Genomic DNA, 20292 nt, shown 5'->3' on the forward strand with positions numbered 1-20292 from the left:
AAAAAAAAAAAAAGACTTGCAGTCTAAACAAAACTAGAAAGATGGCTCAAGAGTTAAGAACACTCGTCCTTCCAGAAAACCTGGTTCAATTCACAAGGCAGCTCATAATTTAACTCCAGTTCCAAGGGATCTAGTGCCCTCTTCTGGCCTCACTGGGCAACAGGTACAATGATGCACAGACAAGCACCCATACACAAAAAACATACATACATACAAACAAACTACCTTATAGTATACAAACACTTGGTTTTTATAGAAAAAACAAGTTGGTGATTCACAGAGGAAGTATTTTCTCAAGTAGTTTTGGTCTACACTGTCAGGTCCAAAGGAAACTCCAATTCCTCAAATCCAAAAGGTAGTCCAAATATCTAGAAACTACATCAACCTGGACTATACGAGGATTTCTGGCAGCTAGATAAAAGCCAGTATTCCTGAGAAACTTGTCAAGGCCCTTGTCTCCCAAAGGGAGTCATTTCCTTGCCTCTGGCAGCCTCTCTACCACTGGCACCTATCTGTACATCAAAGCCCATGCTGGCCTCCAGGCTCCTCCAGTATAGTGAGTACCTGTTATGCATTTCAAAGTCCATGCTGCCATGCTAGCATCCTAGCCCTTCTCCTCTCCTGCTGTACCTAAACCCCATCTAGCTCTTGGGCTTCCCCAGCCAAATGCTCATCCTTCTATAGCCTGGCTAGTGTCACTATTCTCCCCTTTGTTCCTGTTATTTTCACTATGCTTTTCTCTACCCTCTGCTGCTTCCCCAGCCTGGCCATGTATGCTCTGCCGATCATGTTCAATCTATTCTTTCTCTGCTTGGAACTCCTCTAGATGCCGTTGACTGTTCTCTGCCTCATATCTACAATAAAAAACCTCTTTAATCATACAGTCATGCACGGTTATAGAGAACAGTCAGATCGTCCGGTTCTTCATAAGCTATTTGTTACAAAACGCTATCATTTACTATGCATCTCACCTTCTTTGCACCTCTTTCCAAAATACCATCAATATCCTCATCAGTGATTTCACTTTCTTTTGAAGCAAACACATGTGTGGCACCATGTCGAATCATTTGAAGCATTTCATCTTTCCCAATTTTGTTCAGGTTCTGATCTACAAGCCTCCCTGAAAAAAAAAATTGTGTTGTATTATGTTGTGGGAGGAGGAGCAGATAATAAAATCTGATTCCTTAGTTGGTTCTTGATTTTGTCAATAAAGAAGGTGGAAGCCAATATGCTGGGTGAAAGGAAGAGTGGGATTTCCGTGTCTCAAGAGGAAGAGAAGAACAAAGGAAAGGAGGAGGTCTTTCAGCCAAGCTTTCGAAGGAGGGGGATATAACAGCCATGTAAGATCTTAGGGCAACCAGAACCAACAGCCTCCACCACAGGCGGTTGGCTGAAACAGGTTAGCTGATAAGAGCACAGCAATTGTGCTATGTGGCTAGTTTTAAAATAATAAAACTGTCTGGTGTTTTCCATCCTCGGAGCTAAGGTAGGCAGGAGGGAAAAGAGAGAAGACTGGCGGTTGTTGGCAGCTTGGCAAAGCTGAGAGGAAAGGAGGTAGTGTATTTTTAACCTTACATGCAACATTGTATTAATTAAACTTTATTTTACTGTAAACTTAAAAATATTAGAAATTTTACCCATTTTTTAAACGATCAAACTCACTGTTGTGTTAAATTTAATGCCATATTGGAGATATATATTTATTAGATTTTTCGAGACAGGGTTTCTCTGTGTAGTCCTGGCTGTCCTGGACTCACTCTGTAGACCAGGCTGGCCTCGAACTCAAGAAATCCACCTGCCTCTGCCTCCCAAGTGCTAAGATTAAAGGTGTCCACCACTGCCCAGCGATAAAATGTTTTTTGAAGAATACAGTATTTGAAGCATTTGAAAATCAAGTTGCTAAGTGCAGTGGCGGATATATTTAATCCCAGAACTCAAGAGACAGAATCAGGTATTATCTGTGAGCTCAAGGCCAGCCTAAACTACGTAGTGAGTTACAGGACAGCCACAGCTATTTAGTGAGACCCTGTCTCAAAAGCAAACAAATGCACAAAAAGAAAAGAAAATCAAAGTTGAGAGAAATTCTCACAAATTTTAACATATTTAAACCTTATAAACGTAAGGACTTTCATATCGGAAGGATGTTATTGATCATCTTTCCCAGTCAGCTTTTTCTGAGAAAACTAAAATACAAAAATTTTCATTATATTTAGATTTTACGTAAGGTGCCTTTAATCCCAATACTGGAAAAGCAGAGGCAGTATATGAGTTGACAACCCAATCCACTTAGCAAATTCTAAACCAGTCAGGGCTACACAATGAGATCATTTCAATTAATTAATTGATTGACTGATTTTTAAAATAACAAAATACCTAGATATGATAAACTCAAAAGCATGTGAAAACTTAGTTTGATCAACCGGTAGGAATTTAGCCAATCTTAATCTGTGTTTCACAGATATAAGTAAAAAAATGTCTTCCTAAAAGCTGACCTTGAAGAACTTCAATTTCCTTCAATCGAGCCAAATAAAGTTCTGGTGAGAGTCCCCTCCTACTAAATTCTAAAGTCTCCTGAGAATAGGACACTTTGGTCCACTTGCTGCTTTAGTCAAGGCCAAGAACAATGCCTAGCACCTGACAGTCACTTAGTAAATAATTACAGACAAGAAAACAATAACATACTTTGTGTTCAGTATCTTCAGTGCTTATAAATCACCAAGGCTCTATTTAATATATGCTATATGGAATGTCATACATTTTATATATTATCCCATTAATTCTTTTTTTAAAAAAAAAGATTTATTTCATGTATATGAATACACTGTAGCTGTCTTTAGACTCACCATAAGAGGGACACAGATCTCATTACAGATGGTTATGAGCCACCACGTGGTTGCTGGGAATTGAACGTACGACCTTCGCAAGAGCACTCAGTGCTCTTAACCACTGAGCCACCTCACCAGCCCCCAGATATTTTAAACTTTAATTTTGTCATTAAGGTAATAAGCTTTGAGCTTGGGTAAGTTAATTTTAGTATTTACTAGCTAGCAGTTTTCCTCTAACCTGAACTTCATACTTCACTTAAGTGGCAATAAAAGTAATACTTAGTTTTTAAGAATTAATGGGATAGGGCTAGAGAGATGGCTCAGCGGTTAAAAGCACTGACTGCTCTTCCAGAGATCCTGAGTTCAATTCCCAGCAACCACATTGGTGGCTCACAACCACCCCTAACGAGATCTGACGCCCTTTTCTGGTGTGTCTGAAGACAGCTACAGTGTACTTACATATAATAAATAAATCTTAAAAAAAAAAAAAAAGATTTAAAATATCTGGAATAAAAACCTTCTTTCTTGGCTGTTAGCTGGACTCCAGGTGCTTAAAAATCTCCCCTAGAGTCTCAGACTGAAACATGTTGCTGTCAATCCAACTTAGGGAATTATCCAAAGTTCTACGTCTCACCTTGCTGAATTACTATCGAATCCAGTCTGAGTTTCATCTCGGCACGTTCTACTATTCTTTCTTCCACAGTGTTATCAGTTATAAATCGAAACACTCGGACAGTCTTCGTTTGTCCAATTCTATGTGCTCGATCCTAGCAGAATTAAATGTTATTTTGAATATAGTTAAAAAGTGAAATAATAAGGAAACATGTACACTGAGAAGAAAAATTAAAATACTCATTAAATATAATGCCTATACTATGGATTCATGTTCCATAAATATTTCTTAAATTCTCAGATTTAATCAAATTATATGCAAGGAAAGCTTCCTAAAACTAAAGAAAGTCATAGTTATTTAACAGACAGAGCTTACCCCATGAGCAACAAAAATATGATGACACTAGCTAACAGGCAAAACTGTAATATATCAGTTTAATAATCACTTCTTTCACTTGAATTTAGTTTCAAAATCTTTTTCTTCATCAAATTAATGAAATCTTGTCACTTATTAGGAAAATAAAAAACCATGAAAAAAATGCCCTTCACAAATGATATAAAAATCATATTCAAGTATTATTCAATTAGCTAAATACACTCAATCAAATTAATTTGAACATTAATTCTGTTTAAATTCTGGAAAATTCACAAGCCATATTCATCCAACAAAACACCTTATTTATGGAGCTGGTCAGATTGCTCAGTGGTTAAGAGTACTGGCTGCTGTGAAAAGGTTCTAAGTTCAAATCCCAGCAATCACATGGGGATTAGATGCCCTCTTCTGGCAGGTGGGTGCACATGAAGCAGAACAGTCATACATTACATAATTTTAAAAACACCTTATTTCTAATAATTTATCAATTTCCCTTAACCATCCTTACAATGAGTGTAAGTGACTAGTGCAGAATAATTTGAAACTGCACTTACAAACACCCAATATTCTTAGTCAACAGTCAGAATTTGTACAATCCACATTAGTTTGTAGATCCTGAATTTTCTCAGCCTTAAAAATCAACTTCCTCATTTGGCCAAACACTCACAAAATGGGCATATATATATTTTAGGCATCCCAAGTTGCAGATGAGCTACCAGCTGACAAACTGATTTCCCTTTTCTTTTAAAGCACAACTATGCTCACTTACTGGCATGCTCATTGACCAGAGTATTCAAAATACTCTGCAAGAGTGACCTACAAGAGCAAAAGAAATAAAATTCTATGAAGTGACAGTGAGTGCTCAACTTGAAATGAGACATCTTCACCAACCACTCACCACACTCAAGGGTTCTCTAACACATCAAAAGAGGTGAGAGAAAATGGTGGGAGAAGGAATCTAAGAGCCAGAGACTGGAGAGGAATGCTATCGTCTGTATATAACATGCCTATTGCAGGCAGGCATCGACTCACAGCAGTTGTGGTTACCTGCACACAATCAAGCTCATCAAAGTTCCAGGTGTTGAGCCTCATTTCCCTAGCCAAGGAGCTACTGGTGGGTAACTGCTACTGGGAGAAGGGAGAATCTTTTTTCTTTGGATAGAACCACTGGTACATTGCCCTTGCTCCAGTAGAAGGCCCCATATATAGGTGTAATAATTAGAATCACTTGATTCTTTGGGGGTCTGGTGGTGAGTTAAGAAGGGAGAGATGTATTAGGCTGAATCTAAGAAGAGCAGGCAGGGGCAATGGGAGATATATATGACCAAAATAAAAGATTAAAATATTATACAGCTATAAAAATAAAGAAAATTGTGAGCTGAGGAGATAATTAAGTGGGTAAAGAACTTGCTGCCCAAGCTGATGACCTGAGTTCAATTCCTGAAAACCAGATGATGGAAAAAGAACTCCCCAGAGTTGTCCTCTGACCTCCACTTATACACCAGGCAGAAATGTGTTGACATGCTTTCTAAATAAATTTTTTAAAATTGAAAGAAAAGTTCTAGTAGGTAAAATCATGTTTATAAAATGAACATATTCTGCCTAATACATCTATTAAGCACACACAGTATTTACTTGTTATCTCTTACCATAGCCTGAAGATCAACTTGAGGATTCCAATCTGAATCATATAAAATTACTACATCAGCAGTTGCAAGATTGATGCCCAGACCACCAGCACGTGTGCTTAGCATAAATACAAACTTTGTGCTATTTGGTTCATTGTACGCATTGATGGAGTCCTATGGAAATAAAATAACAAGTGTTAGAAATTTTTGTTATATTTGTTGTGGGATGGTTTTTTTTTTTTTTTTCTTTTAAGACGATCTCACTATGTAGCCCTAGCTGGCCTGAAACTCACTATGTAGACCTCCTTCTGACTCCTGAATACTTGGGATTAAAGGTAGTCTCCGCCATATCCAACACTGGTAGGATATTTCTTATATTGCCCATGCTGGTTCAAGCACCTGCTCTTCCTGCAGTTACAAGCAGCTGTAACAGGTTTATACCATCATGATTGGCTTAGAAAGCTACTTTATCTAGGGCATGGTAGCACATACCTATAATCAATCCCAGCACTCAGGAAGAGGGAGTTCAAGATCATATTCAACTATACACTGAATTTCAGACTAGCCTATATATATAAATCCCTATCTGATAGGATTGGCTCAGTAGTTAAGAGCACTAGCTTCTCTTGCAGAGGCTCCTGGTTCAATCCCCAGCACCCATACAGAGCTCCCAACCATCTGTTACTCTAGTCCCCAGGGTTCCAATGCCCACTTCTGGCCTCTTGGGTACTAGGCACATACAAGGTAAAGCCAGACATGCAGGCAAAACACCATCACACAAATAAAATAAATTTTAAAAGAAAAATACATATTTTTTAAAAAATTAAATACTCTGACACAATACAATACAAACATATAGTAAATTGGTACACGCTAATGGAATATAAAAAAATAAAGTTGTTTTATCTGACTTCTTAACTCATCTTTTTGTACTTACTTGTCTTTCATCATGGGGTGTCTGTCCATCCAACCTGCAGTATTCATAATTTCTCCACATGCAATAATCTTCCAAAATGTCTAATACCCTTGTCATCTGACTAAAGATAAGTACTCTTGAACCTGACGAACATAAATAACCCATTATCAGAAATTTCTAACACAGAAATTTTTATTTAAAAATTTAACACTAAACAAAAGACTAACAAATTATCCATCAAGTTCCAAATTAGTTATTTGATTAAAAGGATAAAAAGGGCATCAATAAGTACCCAGGCCAGCCATTCTCCACCTATCTTCCTTAACTGAAAAAGAGTGTCACGTGTACAGTATATACTAAGGTAAAAACTGTCTGCTGGGCTGGAGAGATGGCTCAGCAGTTAAGAGCACTGACTGCTCTTCTGAAGATCCTGAGTTCAAATCCCAGCAACCACATGGTGGCTCACACCATCCATAATGAGATCTGATACCCTCTTCTGGTGTATCTTCAGATAGCTACAATGTACTTAGATGATAATAATAAATAAATGTTTAGGCCAGAGCAAGCAGGACCAGAGCAAGCAGGAGCCGACCACAGCGAGCGGGACAGCCCAGAGTGAGCAGAGGTCCTGAATTCAAATTCCCAGCAACCACATGATGGCTCACAACCACCAGTACAGCTACACTGTACTCATATACAATAAATAAATAAATAAATAAATAAATAAATAAATAAATCTTTTAAAAAATGCTTTAGGAGAGTGAATCATTAGCCTGCTACCTCATTTATATTTAAAAGCTGTATTCGACCACATTTTTTCTTTAAACATGATTCCCTAAACTCCCCAACACTAAAGCCTTAGTATTCTAATTATGGAAACCACTCACTATTTTAACTTAATAGACCATAAATGTGTGTCAATTCCCTAACAACTACAAAGGTGTTTTTGGCTGTCCAAAACACCATCTATTGGTATAACCATCTGTGGTGGTTTGAATATGCTTGGCCCATAGAGTGGCACTCTTTAGAAAGTGTGGCCTTGTTGGAAGAAGTGTGTCATTGTGGGCCTGGGCTTTATGACCCTATTCCTAGCTGCCTGGAAGCCAATCTTCTAGCCTTCAGATGAAAATGTAGAACTCTCAGCTCCCCTTACACCATGCCTGCCTGGATGCTGCCATGTTCCCACCTTGATGATAATGGACTGAACTTCTGAACCCATAAGCAAGCCCCAATTAAATGTTGTCCTTATAACTTGGTCATGATGCCTGTGCCTTCTTTCCTTCAAAAGTCATACCTAAGCCAGGCAATGCCTTAATTCTACAAGAGGAAGACAGAGGCAAGTAGATCCCCAAGCTGGAGGCCAGCGTAGTCTAGAAGGAGTTCTAGAGCAGCAAGGACTACACAGAGAAGCCCTACCTTGAAACACAATTAGAGAAATTTGAAAGCTTACTATATTCTTGATATTATAGAAATCTGTTTCTTTGAGGACTAGTATTTATCTTTAAAAGCTTTATAATATACAAAAAAACACTATAATGAGATGTTTCATTTCAATTCATCTAGAAGAACTATACCTATACACACACGATCCAGACATAGCCATTCTCATACAAAAAAAAAAAAAATCCAGAATAATGTAAATAGAAATGCTTTGAATACATGTAAATAATATTTAAGTAAATATTTTAAACTACATAAAAGAAAAATATCAGGACTACAACATCACTGTCTAACAAGGTATCTGGGAAATGTGTATGTAGGAAAGGTATCCCTGGTATATTATGAAAAAGATGAAATTTCTAGGAAAGCTACAGGAAATTGAATGGTAGCTACTCTGCATGTTTACCAAATTCTATAAAAATTAAGGCCTAAAATTAAGGGAAGAGGATTTGGCTGAGATTTTTAGTTCTTTTAACATTTAATACTTCAACTTTAAAAACTGTTAGAATAGACATTTCAAAGTGTTATGTTTCATCCTCTTAATACTAGAATTTTTAAAGTTTTCATTACTTTTCAAATGAATGGCAGTAACATAGATACCTTGTTCTTTTAATTTAGGGAGTAGCTTGTCTAATACCACCATCTTGCCACTGTTGGTAACTAGATGCATATCTGTTGTGTATGGTGGGCCAGGTTCAGCTCCATCGAAGAGATATGGATGATTGCAGCATTTCCTCAACTGCATCAAAATGTTCAAGAGCCTCATTTTGTCCATCTTCCCTGCTGAGTTTAATATGTCTATATCTTTCATTAATATCCGAGTGTACCTATTAAAAAGAAAAATTAAGTTTAATGCCTGACACATTGCACACTTAATCCCTTCATCTACCCCAACCACAAAATACTTAAGAAGAATTTGAAAAAATCATGGCCTGAAATTTGCTTCCAATGGTACAACACAGATTTAAAAAGTTTTCCAAGTTTGTACAAAAGCAAAAAAAAAAAAAAAAGTATTTCTCAGTTTATGTGGTAATGATACATGAACCCAGGACTTTGTGCATGTTTACATAAACACTAACGACTGATCTATATCCCAAGCCATCATTTTTTTTGTTTTGTTTGTTTCGTGAATCTTAATTTCATTATGTCCTCATGACTGGCCGCAAAATGCTGTGCTTTTTAAATATAGAAATTATGACTGTTTTAAGTGAACTTTGGGCAAAATTAAATAGAAGAATATCGCTCAATGTCAGGATAACTATATTAAACCTCTAGTTTTTATCACCTGTCCAAAATAAACAGAAGGAAGAGCCACCACCAGAATACACCTGGGCAGCAGAAACCACACTCCAAGCCAGTCTGTGTGCTGACCTACCTACCCTCCTGCCACCTACCTTTCAATGGGCATTGCATTAACAGGTTAAAATTAATCAAGTACACAGAAATTCTAAAGACCCAAATTAGGTAAATAAAAAGACTATAAAATGAAAATCTGGGAACAGTACTGTCAAGCGTCTCAGAATACATACCATTCTCTTTGCATTTTGCTAAGACCCACATAGATTTTTACTTCTTTCTTTGGAGGCAAACTCTTTTCAACATCAGCTTTAATTCGACGAAGGAGGAATGGACGCAAAACCTTAGAAAGGGGCAAAAAAAGGATGACCTTATCTGCAATCTTGGTAAATTATGTACCAAATACATAAAACAACTTGTTTGAATAACAACTATTTTTAATATTTTCCTGTCCAAAACACACATGCCATTTATCACAATTGCATTACTGAAGAGTAACAATATAATCTCATCATTTATTCTATATGTGAGTATTTATATAATACTTGCTATACTTTCATTAAATACTAGAAAACAATATCATGTTTTAAAACCATTTTCAACATTGCTAATTCATGCTAGTTTAAAAATTAGTCACTTGAACATACTGCAACACTGCTTAGAACTGGCTAGCCCTTAAGAGCTGTATGATAGCTCTTAAATAACTACCCATTACAAAAGCATTCCATGTGGCAAGTATAAAAAACCCAGGAAAGTTTGGTTCAGTCTTAGTAAGTTAACATATCCATGTAGTCAGAACTATAAATCCTTGAATCCCTCCCCAGTTGTTTCCTAACAGTAAACAATATTCTTTCTTTTTAAAGAAAAGAAAGATCAGTTTTACCTCTTACTTTTAATTTTATACATTTCTATATATTATCATTCATAACTTTTTATTCAATGTTGTGATTAGTATCTAGGTTTCAAAAAGTACTAGTTCTTTTTATAAAATATACATTTTAGTATAAGACTAAAACTAAAAATTATTTTTGTACCTTCTTTGTACTAGTTTTTACTGGCTTATAAAAATGACTATTATCACAAAACAAATTTAAAATGGGTGAGAAAAACCATCAATAACTCTTGTCTGATTACAGCACAGAGTAAAGCTAGGCCAAACATCAGCTACTGCAAAGACAAGAAGACCTTCAGTCCCACTTGGCTCCCTTAGAAAACTGTCCAGCTTGATAAACCAGGGAAAGTCAGCCAAGAACTCGCCAGACTACCCACAAACTCTCAAACTATTAAAATGCAAGTTAGTAAGATAGAATTGTGTAGAGAGTAAGTAAGTGATTTTGTATCATTTATAGCTGATAAATCATTCCTAAGACTATCAGGATGAGTTATAGATTTTATTATTATTGAGTGTATCTGTGCATGATGTACCTGCTATGACACACATTGGAAGTCAGAAGCCATCTTCTTCTACCTTTGTGTGGGTGTCAGGGATTGGACTGGTGTCACCAGGCTTCCAAAGCAAGCACCTTTCTGTAATGCCGACAAATGTCAGCAACCTCCCAGGCTGACTGCTATATGTCTCTTTCACCATAGGGTCATAGTGGGGATTTCAGAAGGCAGGAGGACAAAGTAGAAAATACTATTTCTCTTCTCCCTTGAGTTGATAAGCATGTCACACTACTCTGGGAAAAACTAAGATACCAAAACACCTGACTGCTGCATAGGCACTTTAGTCTGCTTCATCTACATGGACCTGGACATTTACTTAGAGGAAAGCCATGAAGTAAACAAAGGACATGAGGGGAAAGTTAGAAAGGAATCAACTCCTGTGCCTCATTTTCCATCACTAAGATTTTATCAACATTCTAACCTTTCAAGATTTCAGTCCTTTAAATAAGAAAAACATAAACCATACTTAAATGCTTGACTGTTATCTCAATTAAACGTTCCTAACAGACTATCACTACTCTCAGATATACTTAGCAAAAAAATTTCAATACACAAGAATTTTAAGGTATAATTAATTTATATAGTAAAAAAAGACCAATCTGGCAATGAGGGCTCACAACTGTAATCTCAGCATTTCAGAGGCTGAGGCAGGATTACCTAGTACAAGCCAGCCAGAGGTGCAAAGCAAAAAAATCACATCTCAACAAAACAGAGAAAAGAAGAGGAGAAAGAAGAAAAATATCCACTTAAGCCAGGAACCATGCAAAGTGTGTATTTTCAGCCTTTGTGTTTATGATCCATTAAGGAAAAGCCTTCAGTCTTCTGCAGGAAGTCCTGTGAGAGAGAATGCTCAAACAACTAAAGATGGAATAAATATACAATGTATAACTGAGACTTAGCCCATGTAGAAGAAAATTGCGAAGAGATTCAATTAGATATAGTAAAAACAATGAACAAAGAATAAGTGAAACTAGTCAAATGTTTCCAGCTTATTTATGTAAAAGTAAAATTAAAGCTGGAGTATTCTGAAAAGAATAGGATGTAAGGAAGGAGAGTTGAGCAGAACATGATTTATCTTTCAGGGAACTTTTAACATGTTTACAGACATTTTTATTGTCACAAATGGCATCTAGGAGGAAGTGTTAGGGATTACATATATAGTACACAATACAACCTTCTCTTTTCCTCCTAACCCCTACATATTAGCCAAGCCAAAATGTGAACAAGTGTTTAAAAGTCCCAGTATAGGTCATGAAAGAACTTCTACAGCATGGTTACAGTGTCTTGCTTGAACCTGACAATCAACAGTATCTTTTTTTTTAAAGATTTATATAAGGACACCGTCACTGTCTTCAGACACACCAGACAGAAGAGGGTATTGGATCCCATTACAGATGGTTGTGAGCCACCATGTGGTTGCTGGGAATTGAACTTAGGACCTCTAGTAGAGCAGTCAGTGCTCCGAACCACTGAGCCATCTCTCCAGCCCTACCTACCAACTTTTACCTATGAACTTCTATATGAAGTTGCTTTATGTATACTCACTATATTTACAGAAAGATGTAACAACTGGTTCTTTCAGCTATCAACTTGCCAGATCCTGTTATGGAATTTAAGTGAAACTAAGCTTTAAGAAGTTATCTAGTTGTTGGGCAGTGATGGCACATGCCATAGGTAGGTGGATTTCTGAGTTTGAGGCCAGCTTGGTCTATAGAGTGAGTTCCAGGACAGCCAGGGCTACACAGAGAAACCCTGTCTCGATTCCCCCCACCAAAAGACGTTATCTAGCCTGCCATCAAGTACTGTTTTATCCTTTCACTATACCTTTTAAAACTAAGAGATTACTTTCTTCCTTACATTAAAAGTCCATCCTAGGTTCTAAAACTACATACTAAATACTAAAACTATCAAAGATCATATCTCTATCATCATTTCAAACAGTGGGTTTTAAATTCAAACATATATACACACATATATACTATATAGAGATGTATGTATATATAAACATATATACACACACACATACACTATACCATACTTCTGTTAACAGTCAAAGAATGAAGATCCTGCCCTATTAAAAGGATGCTCTAACCATACTTACCATATGAAGCCTCTCAACTAGCTTTTGATCTCCAAGGCAATTATTTGTATCAAACCAGGAATCAAAGTCCTAGATCAACAAACAAAAAAACCATAAGGTCAAAGATAAGATTAACCACAAATACCCTATAATTCCAAGTATATTAACTGTTTCCAAAATTAATATAGTACCTGAATTGTGAGCCATAAAAAAAAAAAAACAATTTAGTTTAAGCCTTACTTTCCAAGTATCAGGTTTACTACTAGCTCCAGGACAAGTGGCTGAATCATACTGCTCCCTAAGCATTTTTTCCATAAGTACACAGACTGACAGTGAAGAGTCTCAAAGCTAGTTTACAGAAGTAATTAGAAGACATAACTTAAGGTTTCCAGAGAAATGTTCATCTCATTAATCTAAATGAAACTTGAGATAAAAAGCATTTTGTTACTATTTAGAGAAGAACTGCATAAGGACAATTTCCTAATCAAGTATCCTGAAAATATCTATTATAAATTTGCTATGTTAAATAAGCATCTTATATAATCACTGTTATAATAGAAGGCTCTAACAGAAATCATTAAATAAGTGTTAGCAAGAAAAACAAATAATCTTGAAACTTTTTGTAAAACATCAAAATATTTAAAAGAATTAAAACTTTCAAATCTGAATTGTATTTTTTCCATACACATTTCTGCTCTTTGTAAAATAACCCTTAGCTGGCACATGCTTTTTATGCCAGCTCTCAGATGGCAGAGGCAAGCAAATCTCTGAGTTTGAGGCCAACGTTGTCTACAGAATGATCAGGACAGCCAAGGTTAAACTTAGAAACTCTCAAAAGAAAAAAAAGAAAGAAAGAAAGAAAGAAATGAAAAGAACAGAATCCTTAATGTAATAAACCAAATTAATACCCTTATAGAATGTCTATATAAATGTACTAACATGGATCTCTACAAAGCTCTCCCACCCACTCCGGATGAAAGAACAAACATTCAAAACTCAACTCCATCCAGTTTGGCCACAGTAATTACTAACTGCACAGACTATCAATACATAAACTATTTTCTGTCACACAGCAAAAAGGTACCTACTTATATCACCATTTCTATTATGTAAATAAGTGATAAAGACTAGGTTATTATATATTAATAAGAATGGGTGTGATGTTCATTGTCAACTTCACAATCTAGAATTAGCCCAGAGCGGGTCCTCCCAACACACCTGTAGGGGATTGTCCTGATTACATTAATTGCTATAAGAAGATCCATCTTACAATTTAAGATCTTGTATTGTTCAGAATAAAGAGAACTGAGCAGGAGGATACATTTATCGCACTATCTGCTTTCTGATTGTGAGTGAAGTATGATCAGCTACTGCCAGCACCTTAAACTGTGACCCAGAATAAACCCTTTCTTCCTTAAGCTGCTTTTGTCAAAGTATTTTGCCATAGCAACATGAAAAGAAAATAAGACAAAAAGGTTAAACAAATCCCTCCACATTTGAAGGCCATCTCTTAATTTTAAAACACAATGTGTAAGATATATAAAGATACTTGAAAATACTTAAAAACAAGCCTTTAACCTAGAGACCCTGAGGCAAAATTAAACAGCCTTGATTGCCAAACAGGAAGAATACACCAACCCAGATGAAGAAACTGATGGGAAATGACATTAAGGCCAAGGCTCAAAAGTGAATAAATTCTCAGAATACATAAACAACTTAGTAGGTTAGTAACAGGCTAGGTACATAAGTATAAAAAATTATTGGCCATAGCAAACAGTACTATTATTAAAATATAGGCATTAACCAAAATATTAACCACAAAAAGAGAAGCTTACATCAGCTGAATTAAACACATCTGGCAACAAAAAATTCAGAAGTGACCAGAGCTCGTGCAGGTTGTTCTGAAGAGGCGTCCCTGTCAGCAACAGCCGATTTGTAGTCTTGAATTCTCTCACTATTTCTGACAACTGAAAGAACCAAAGCCCATTATTAGAACATTCTGAGTAAGTATCAAACCCTCAGACACAAAAAATGTTCATATTAAGTATCAAATTACCTTAGATTTTTCATTTTTTATCCTGTGAGCTTCATCTATAACTAAGTATCTCCAGTTAAATTTTTTGAACACAGACTTCTCTTTAATAAGCATTTCATAAGATGTGACACACACATCCCACTCTCCTGGTAGTAAAACATCCCTGACAAATGCAGCCTGTAAAACAAAAAAATTACACCACTCAACTCAATTATACATTAAATTCACTTAACAACTATCAAAAACAAGAAAGGAATGAGAGTATTAAACAGTAGCTATTAAATAAGCATGTAAAACTACCATCCTACCACTGAAATTACTTCAATATCACTTTAATGTCAGTTTCAACTTAGTTTCAAAAGGTTGAAGTAAATCACAAGATTCCATAGCCTATCTTTAAAATTTCTGTCCACATTTCCACAGGTCTGGCCATCGTTAGGAAGCAGGGTTAAGGAAGCCTTGACAGCTGGCAGTAGATGGTCTCATTTCTTTGATTCACAGATGTATTAGTGCATTACTGTTATTGTTCTTATTTTATAGATAAGGATATGAAGTAAAAAAGAAAAAGTAGTTGACTTCCCCAAACGAAAAGCAACTTGGTAACTTAAAATAACCCACATAATTTACCTACTGAGGAACAAAAGAAATCTAGACTGCTGCTAGATAGAGTGATGGCTCGGTGGTTAAGAACACTTGGTTTTTGTTTTTTGTTTTTTTGTTTTTTCCTAGGCAGGGTTTTTCTCTGTGCAGCCCTGGCTGTTCTGGAATTCACTCTGTAGACCAGGCTGGTCTTAGAAATCCACCTGCCTCTGCCTCCCAAGTGCTGGGATTAAAGGCATGTGCCACCAAGCCCGGCTAGAACACCTGTTCTTGTAGAAGACTAAGATTCAGTACCCAGCACCCACACAGTGACTCACAACCATCCATAACTCTAGATCCAGGGACTTGACTCCCTTTTCTGGCCTCATTGGAAACCATGCATGTAGGCAAAATACCCATAAATATAAAATAATATTTTAAAAAACTAACCTAGCTGGGCAGTGGTGGCTCACGCCTTTAATCCCAGCACTTGGGAGGCAGAGGCAGGCAGATTTCTGAGTTCGAGGCCAGCCTGGTCTACAGAGTGAGATCCAGGACAGCCAAGACTACACAGAGAAACCCTGTCTCAAAAAAAAAAACAAAACAAAACAAAAAAAAAACAAAAAAACAAAACAAAACAAACCTAAACTAATTAAGTGTAAAATCATTTAATACAATCATTTAATCAATGAATGCAATTGATTATCTCCAACTTCCAAATGTAAGTTCTTTATTCTTAATAGTGTCATTATTTCCATGAGTTTGTCCCAAAAAGATGTGGCTAAGAAGTCAATAATTTAACTCACTTGTATCATAACAGCTCAGCAAATTACTTAAATTGACTCAACTCATATTTAACAGTTACAATTCTATGACTATTACCAATGTACCCTAATCAAGAAATGTGGCCCCTCAAATTTCTAATGATTTAACATATTCAAAAAAACAAGCTAACATTTCCAAATAAATTATCTTGGACTTTATACAATGACTTCCAAAGAGAGAAACAAACTGAAAATAAAATTAGGAAATTCATATAGCTTTCTAATCTTTAAAGCCTTCTCAGTAAGATTCCTGAATAACCACACGATAGTTATAAATTACTAACAATTTGTAAAGATTCATTCTTTTTAATCCCTTCTCCAGTTATTTCATAATAAGCCTAAATTTAAATTCCTTTACTATCAAAAACACCATTACACTGTATAAAAACTTACTCTTTGCTCCTTATCTCCTATCAAGCAAACAGACCTAAGTGTTGGTACCCATCTCTTGAATTCACTCATCCAGTTGTGCAATGTAGACTTGGGAACCAAAACCATATGAGGACCAGGGATATTCCTATAGTGTTTCATGTATCCAAGAAGAGAAATTGTTTGAAGTGTCTTTCCCAAACCCTAAAAAAATTCATCACAATTAAACATTAAAAGATTTAATTACATTAACCAAATTAATCATTAAAGGATTAAAAACATTCTTTTATAGTCCCATCACACATAGAACATTTAAACGAAATACTGAGTGTGAGACAGCATGACAAGATTTACTGTGTAAGTTTATAGTTAGGTCACATACACCTATAAGGAAGGTATCAACATCACTCAAGACTCAGGAAATGTAATATCCCAGAGTAACCTATCAGAGGCAGAAGTGAAATACATGTGACTACATACTTTCCCCAACCAACTGTTTAAACATTACTTTGAGAAGGATTAAAATCTTCACTACATAATTAGTAGTGAACAGAAGAGAAGATGTTTTGTGAGCTATTTTTTAAAATGGAAAGAAATGGTCAAATTATTGCAAAAACAACAAAGTTGTCAAAATGTATTATTTTAAAATGTACTCTAATGCAGAGATGGTAATTCTTCACACGGAAGAATTACAACAAGAACAATGACAAATATCTTCAAAGCTTCAAGATAACCAAATACACTACATACCATTTCATCTGCAAGGATGCCATTGATGCCATTCTCATACAGAGAGATGAGCCAATTCAATCCTCGGACCTGATAATCTCTCAGTTTACCCCATTTTACATCTAAAAATAACAACAAAACATAATGCTCATTTTAAGGACAAGAATTATAAGACAGGGCTGGCCCCTTTAATCTGATATTCAGAGGTTTAACTGGAACCTACAGGTGTCTAGTTACCTTTTCTAAAGGACAAATGTATAATGGGGTTTCTGCAAGGTTAAAATCATTAAAAATAGCTAATGAAACCTGGACTGAAGCAGGGACAGTTAGATACAACTGATAGTAAAGTTATCAGATAAGGAACTCTGACTGTTGGAATCCCATGGTTTTTTTGTTTTTGTTTTTCTTCAAGACAGGGTTTCTCTGTGTAGCCCTGGCTGTCCTGGAACTCACTCTGTAGACCAAACTGGCCTTGAACTCAGAAATCCACCTGCCTCTGCCTTCCAAGTGCTGGGATTAAAGGCGTGCGCCGCCACCGCCAAGCTCAATCCAATGTAAAACTACGCTGGTCTTCAGAATATCTCTGGCCTCTTTACCTCTCTTTTTAATGTTAGCACATTTTTTTAAAAGAACTATTTATTTTATGTATATGAGTACACCATTGCTCTCTTCAGACACACCAGAAGGCATCAGATCCCATTACAGATGGTTGTGAGCCACCATGTGGTTGCTGGGAATTGAACTCAGGACTTCTGGAAGAGCAGTCAAGCGTTCTTAACCACTGAGCCATCTCTCTAGCCCGTTAGCACATTTTTAACCAAGTGCTTCCATCCTTCATAAAGATCAGATAATGGTTCTCTGAAGATTTCCTTTCTTCCCATTGAAAGTAAAAATAAAGACATGAAATTCCTTCTCCAAGTCCATCCTTTCTATTCCTTAAGTTCTTTTTCTGATAGATGCGACATGGATGGACCTATGTCTTTCAGTATACAGATATTACTTGTACTTGCCTGGATAAATCACTGCCTAAGAATGAAAAGCTAATCAGGACTAGGTATACTAGTTACAACTTCAGAAAGAAATAATCTGAATTTCCTTTCCAGCTTGTTATACATGTAACTCTAGCCACTAGCTTGATTTGGAAAAAAAACAAAAAAGAAGAAGAAAGAAAGAAACTGGGTGCTTCATAAGGCAAGGGAGAAATGAAAAGTGTATGTTAAAAAGAGAACCAGTGAGTGAGTGAACTGTTTAATACTCTAACTAAGCAAGAACCTAACTAAAATTCTATCAGTGGTCCACACGAACAACTCATCCAGAACACGAGTTGCAGGAAAGCTATACAAGTTTCTAACCCTATCAGAAATCAAGACTGTGTATAAGTAAAACTAAGCTGTTATCTTACAGAAAAGCACTAATACGGGCTGGTGAGATGGCTCAGCAGGTAAGAGCACTGACTGTTCTTCCGAAGTCTATGAGTTCAAATCCCAGCAACCACATGGTGGCTCACAACCACCCATAATCGCCCTCTTCTGGTGCATCTGAAGACAGCTATAGTGTATTTAATTATAATAATAAATAAATTTAAAAAAAAAAAAGCAAAGCACTAATACATTTCACAAAAAAATAATAAATCCATCATCAAAAAAAGCAATTTTTTTATGATTTTCCCCTTTTATAAAGTTTCCTAATTTGGGAAAAATATGCGGCAAAAATCATTCCATTTTACATGGATTTTAGAACCATAATAAGCTGAAATGGCATCTTCATATACTTCTGAAATATAGCACAAACTATCGTCTCAGTTCTAGGGAGCAAAGTCAGGGCTCTGAACACGCTATAAGCACCCTACAGCTATATAACTCCAACCAACATATTAACATCTCAGATTTAAAAAAAAAAATAACACATACAGATACCTAAAACTTATTCACAGCCAATAACTATCCAAGATTACTAAAAATTTTCCTTTATAAATTATATGAAAAGTAAATTCAAACAACTATGGGATTCTCAGAAAAGGCTCCTTTGAAATCAAATGATTCAATGTATTTAACTTACATGATGGAGAATCTTCAAATCGAGTACAGACATTAGTTGCTTTGGAACTTTCTGTTAATAGCTCTTCATCCTCCTCTTGCTCTGTTCTACGGTGTCGGTAGCTGTGAAAATGAAAACAAAAATCAATTTACAATAAGTTTTATTTCAACACAGTAGCCAAATGATGATATCACAATAATCTTAACAGTTATGCCAAGGCTACTAAGTAGCTCCGTGGTAGAGTACTTGTCTAGAATGAGTAGAAGTACTACGTTAGACCCCACATACCAATAAAATAAAATAAAATATAATAAAAAACTAAAAAGCAGGGTAAACCTAGAAAGTGAGCAGTAGAAATTACTAGTATATGTAAACCTGAAATGTTTATGTAGTTAACTAAATTATGAATAAAATTCAAATACGTTAAAAGGTAGGTGGATCTCTGAGTTTGGTCCAACTGATCTACAGGATGAGTTCCAGGACAGCCAGGGCTACACAGAAAAACCTTGTCTTGGAATTGAGAAAAAAAAATTGTTAATTATGACTAAAAACTAAGAAATAAGGACTTAAGAGATTCAGGAATAGTGACTAAGGAATTCATTAAACTAACTCCCAAAGATTGTTTTAGGGACTGGAGAAAAAGTTCAGTCAGCACAGTGCTTGCTTTACAAGCATGAAGACATGAGTTCAAACCTATCCATCCACCAAAATAAAAGCCAGATGCAGCCTGAGCTTGCAATCCCAGCACTGAGGAGACAGAGATAACCAAATCTCTGGTCTTAGCTGGCCATGCCTATAATTTCAACATCCCTGAAGCCAGTCTGGGCTATGCACTGAGACATTATCTCTAGTAGTACACAACCCCACCCCATCTCCAAAATGAGAAAGGGGAACTAAAAACGTATCTACCTGTTGAAAAGTGCTTGCCTAGTATACCCAAGGCATGGGGTTTGATTCTCACAAGACTATCTCGAGAGTGAGAAATCTCCATCTTATTTTCCAATAATACTACTCAATAAAGAAACAACTTAGTGGGGGCTGGAGAGATGGCTCAGCGGTTAAGTACACCGACTGTTCTTCCGAAGGTACTGAGTTCAAATCCC

General features: G+C 36.2%; 1 protein-coding gene across 1 annotated transcript in view; it reads right to left on the reverse strand.

Annotated features, from left to right (window-relative positions):
* Smarca5 (SWI/SNF related, matrix associated, actin dependent regulator of chromatin, subfamily a, member 5) overlaps positions 1–20292 on the reverse strand; it is a 39048-nt gene that overhangs the window by 11528 nt on the left and 7228 nt on the right. The window contains exons 4-15 of the mRNA XM_031340435.1: positions 19211–19311; positions 17174–17274; positions 16448–16627; positions 14673–14828; positions 14452–14583; positions 12638–12706; positions 9324–9433; positions 8395–8621; positions 6376–6497; positions 5460–5612; positions 3460–3592; positions 972–1120 (exon numbers count right to left, since the gene is read on the reverse strand). Coding sequence (XP_031196295.1) covers positions 972–1120; positions 3460–3592; positions 5460–5612; positions 6376–6497; positions 8395–8621; positions 9324–9433; positions 12638–12706; positions 14452–14583; positions 14673–14828; positions 16448–16627; positions 17174–17274; positions 19211–19311 — 1633 coding nt within the window. The remainder of the gene's footprint in view (positions 1–971; positions 1121–3459; positions 3593–5459; positions 5613–6375; positions 6498–8394; positions 8622–9323; positions 9434–12637; positions 12707–14451; positions 14584–14672; positions 14829–16447; positions 16628–17173; positions 17275–19210; positions 19312–20292) is intronic.

The sequence above is a fragment of the Mastomys coucha genome, unplaced genomic scaffold (assembly GCF_008632895.1).
Source record: "Mastomys coucha isolate ucsf_1 unplaced genomic scaffold, UCSF_Mcou_1 pScaffold22, whole genome shotgun sequence".
Taxonomy (NCBI): Eukaryota; Metazoa; Chordata; class Mammalia; order Rodentia; family Muridae; genus Mastomys; species Mastomys coucha.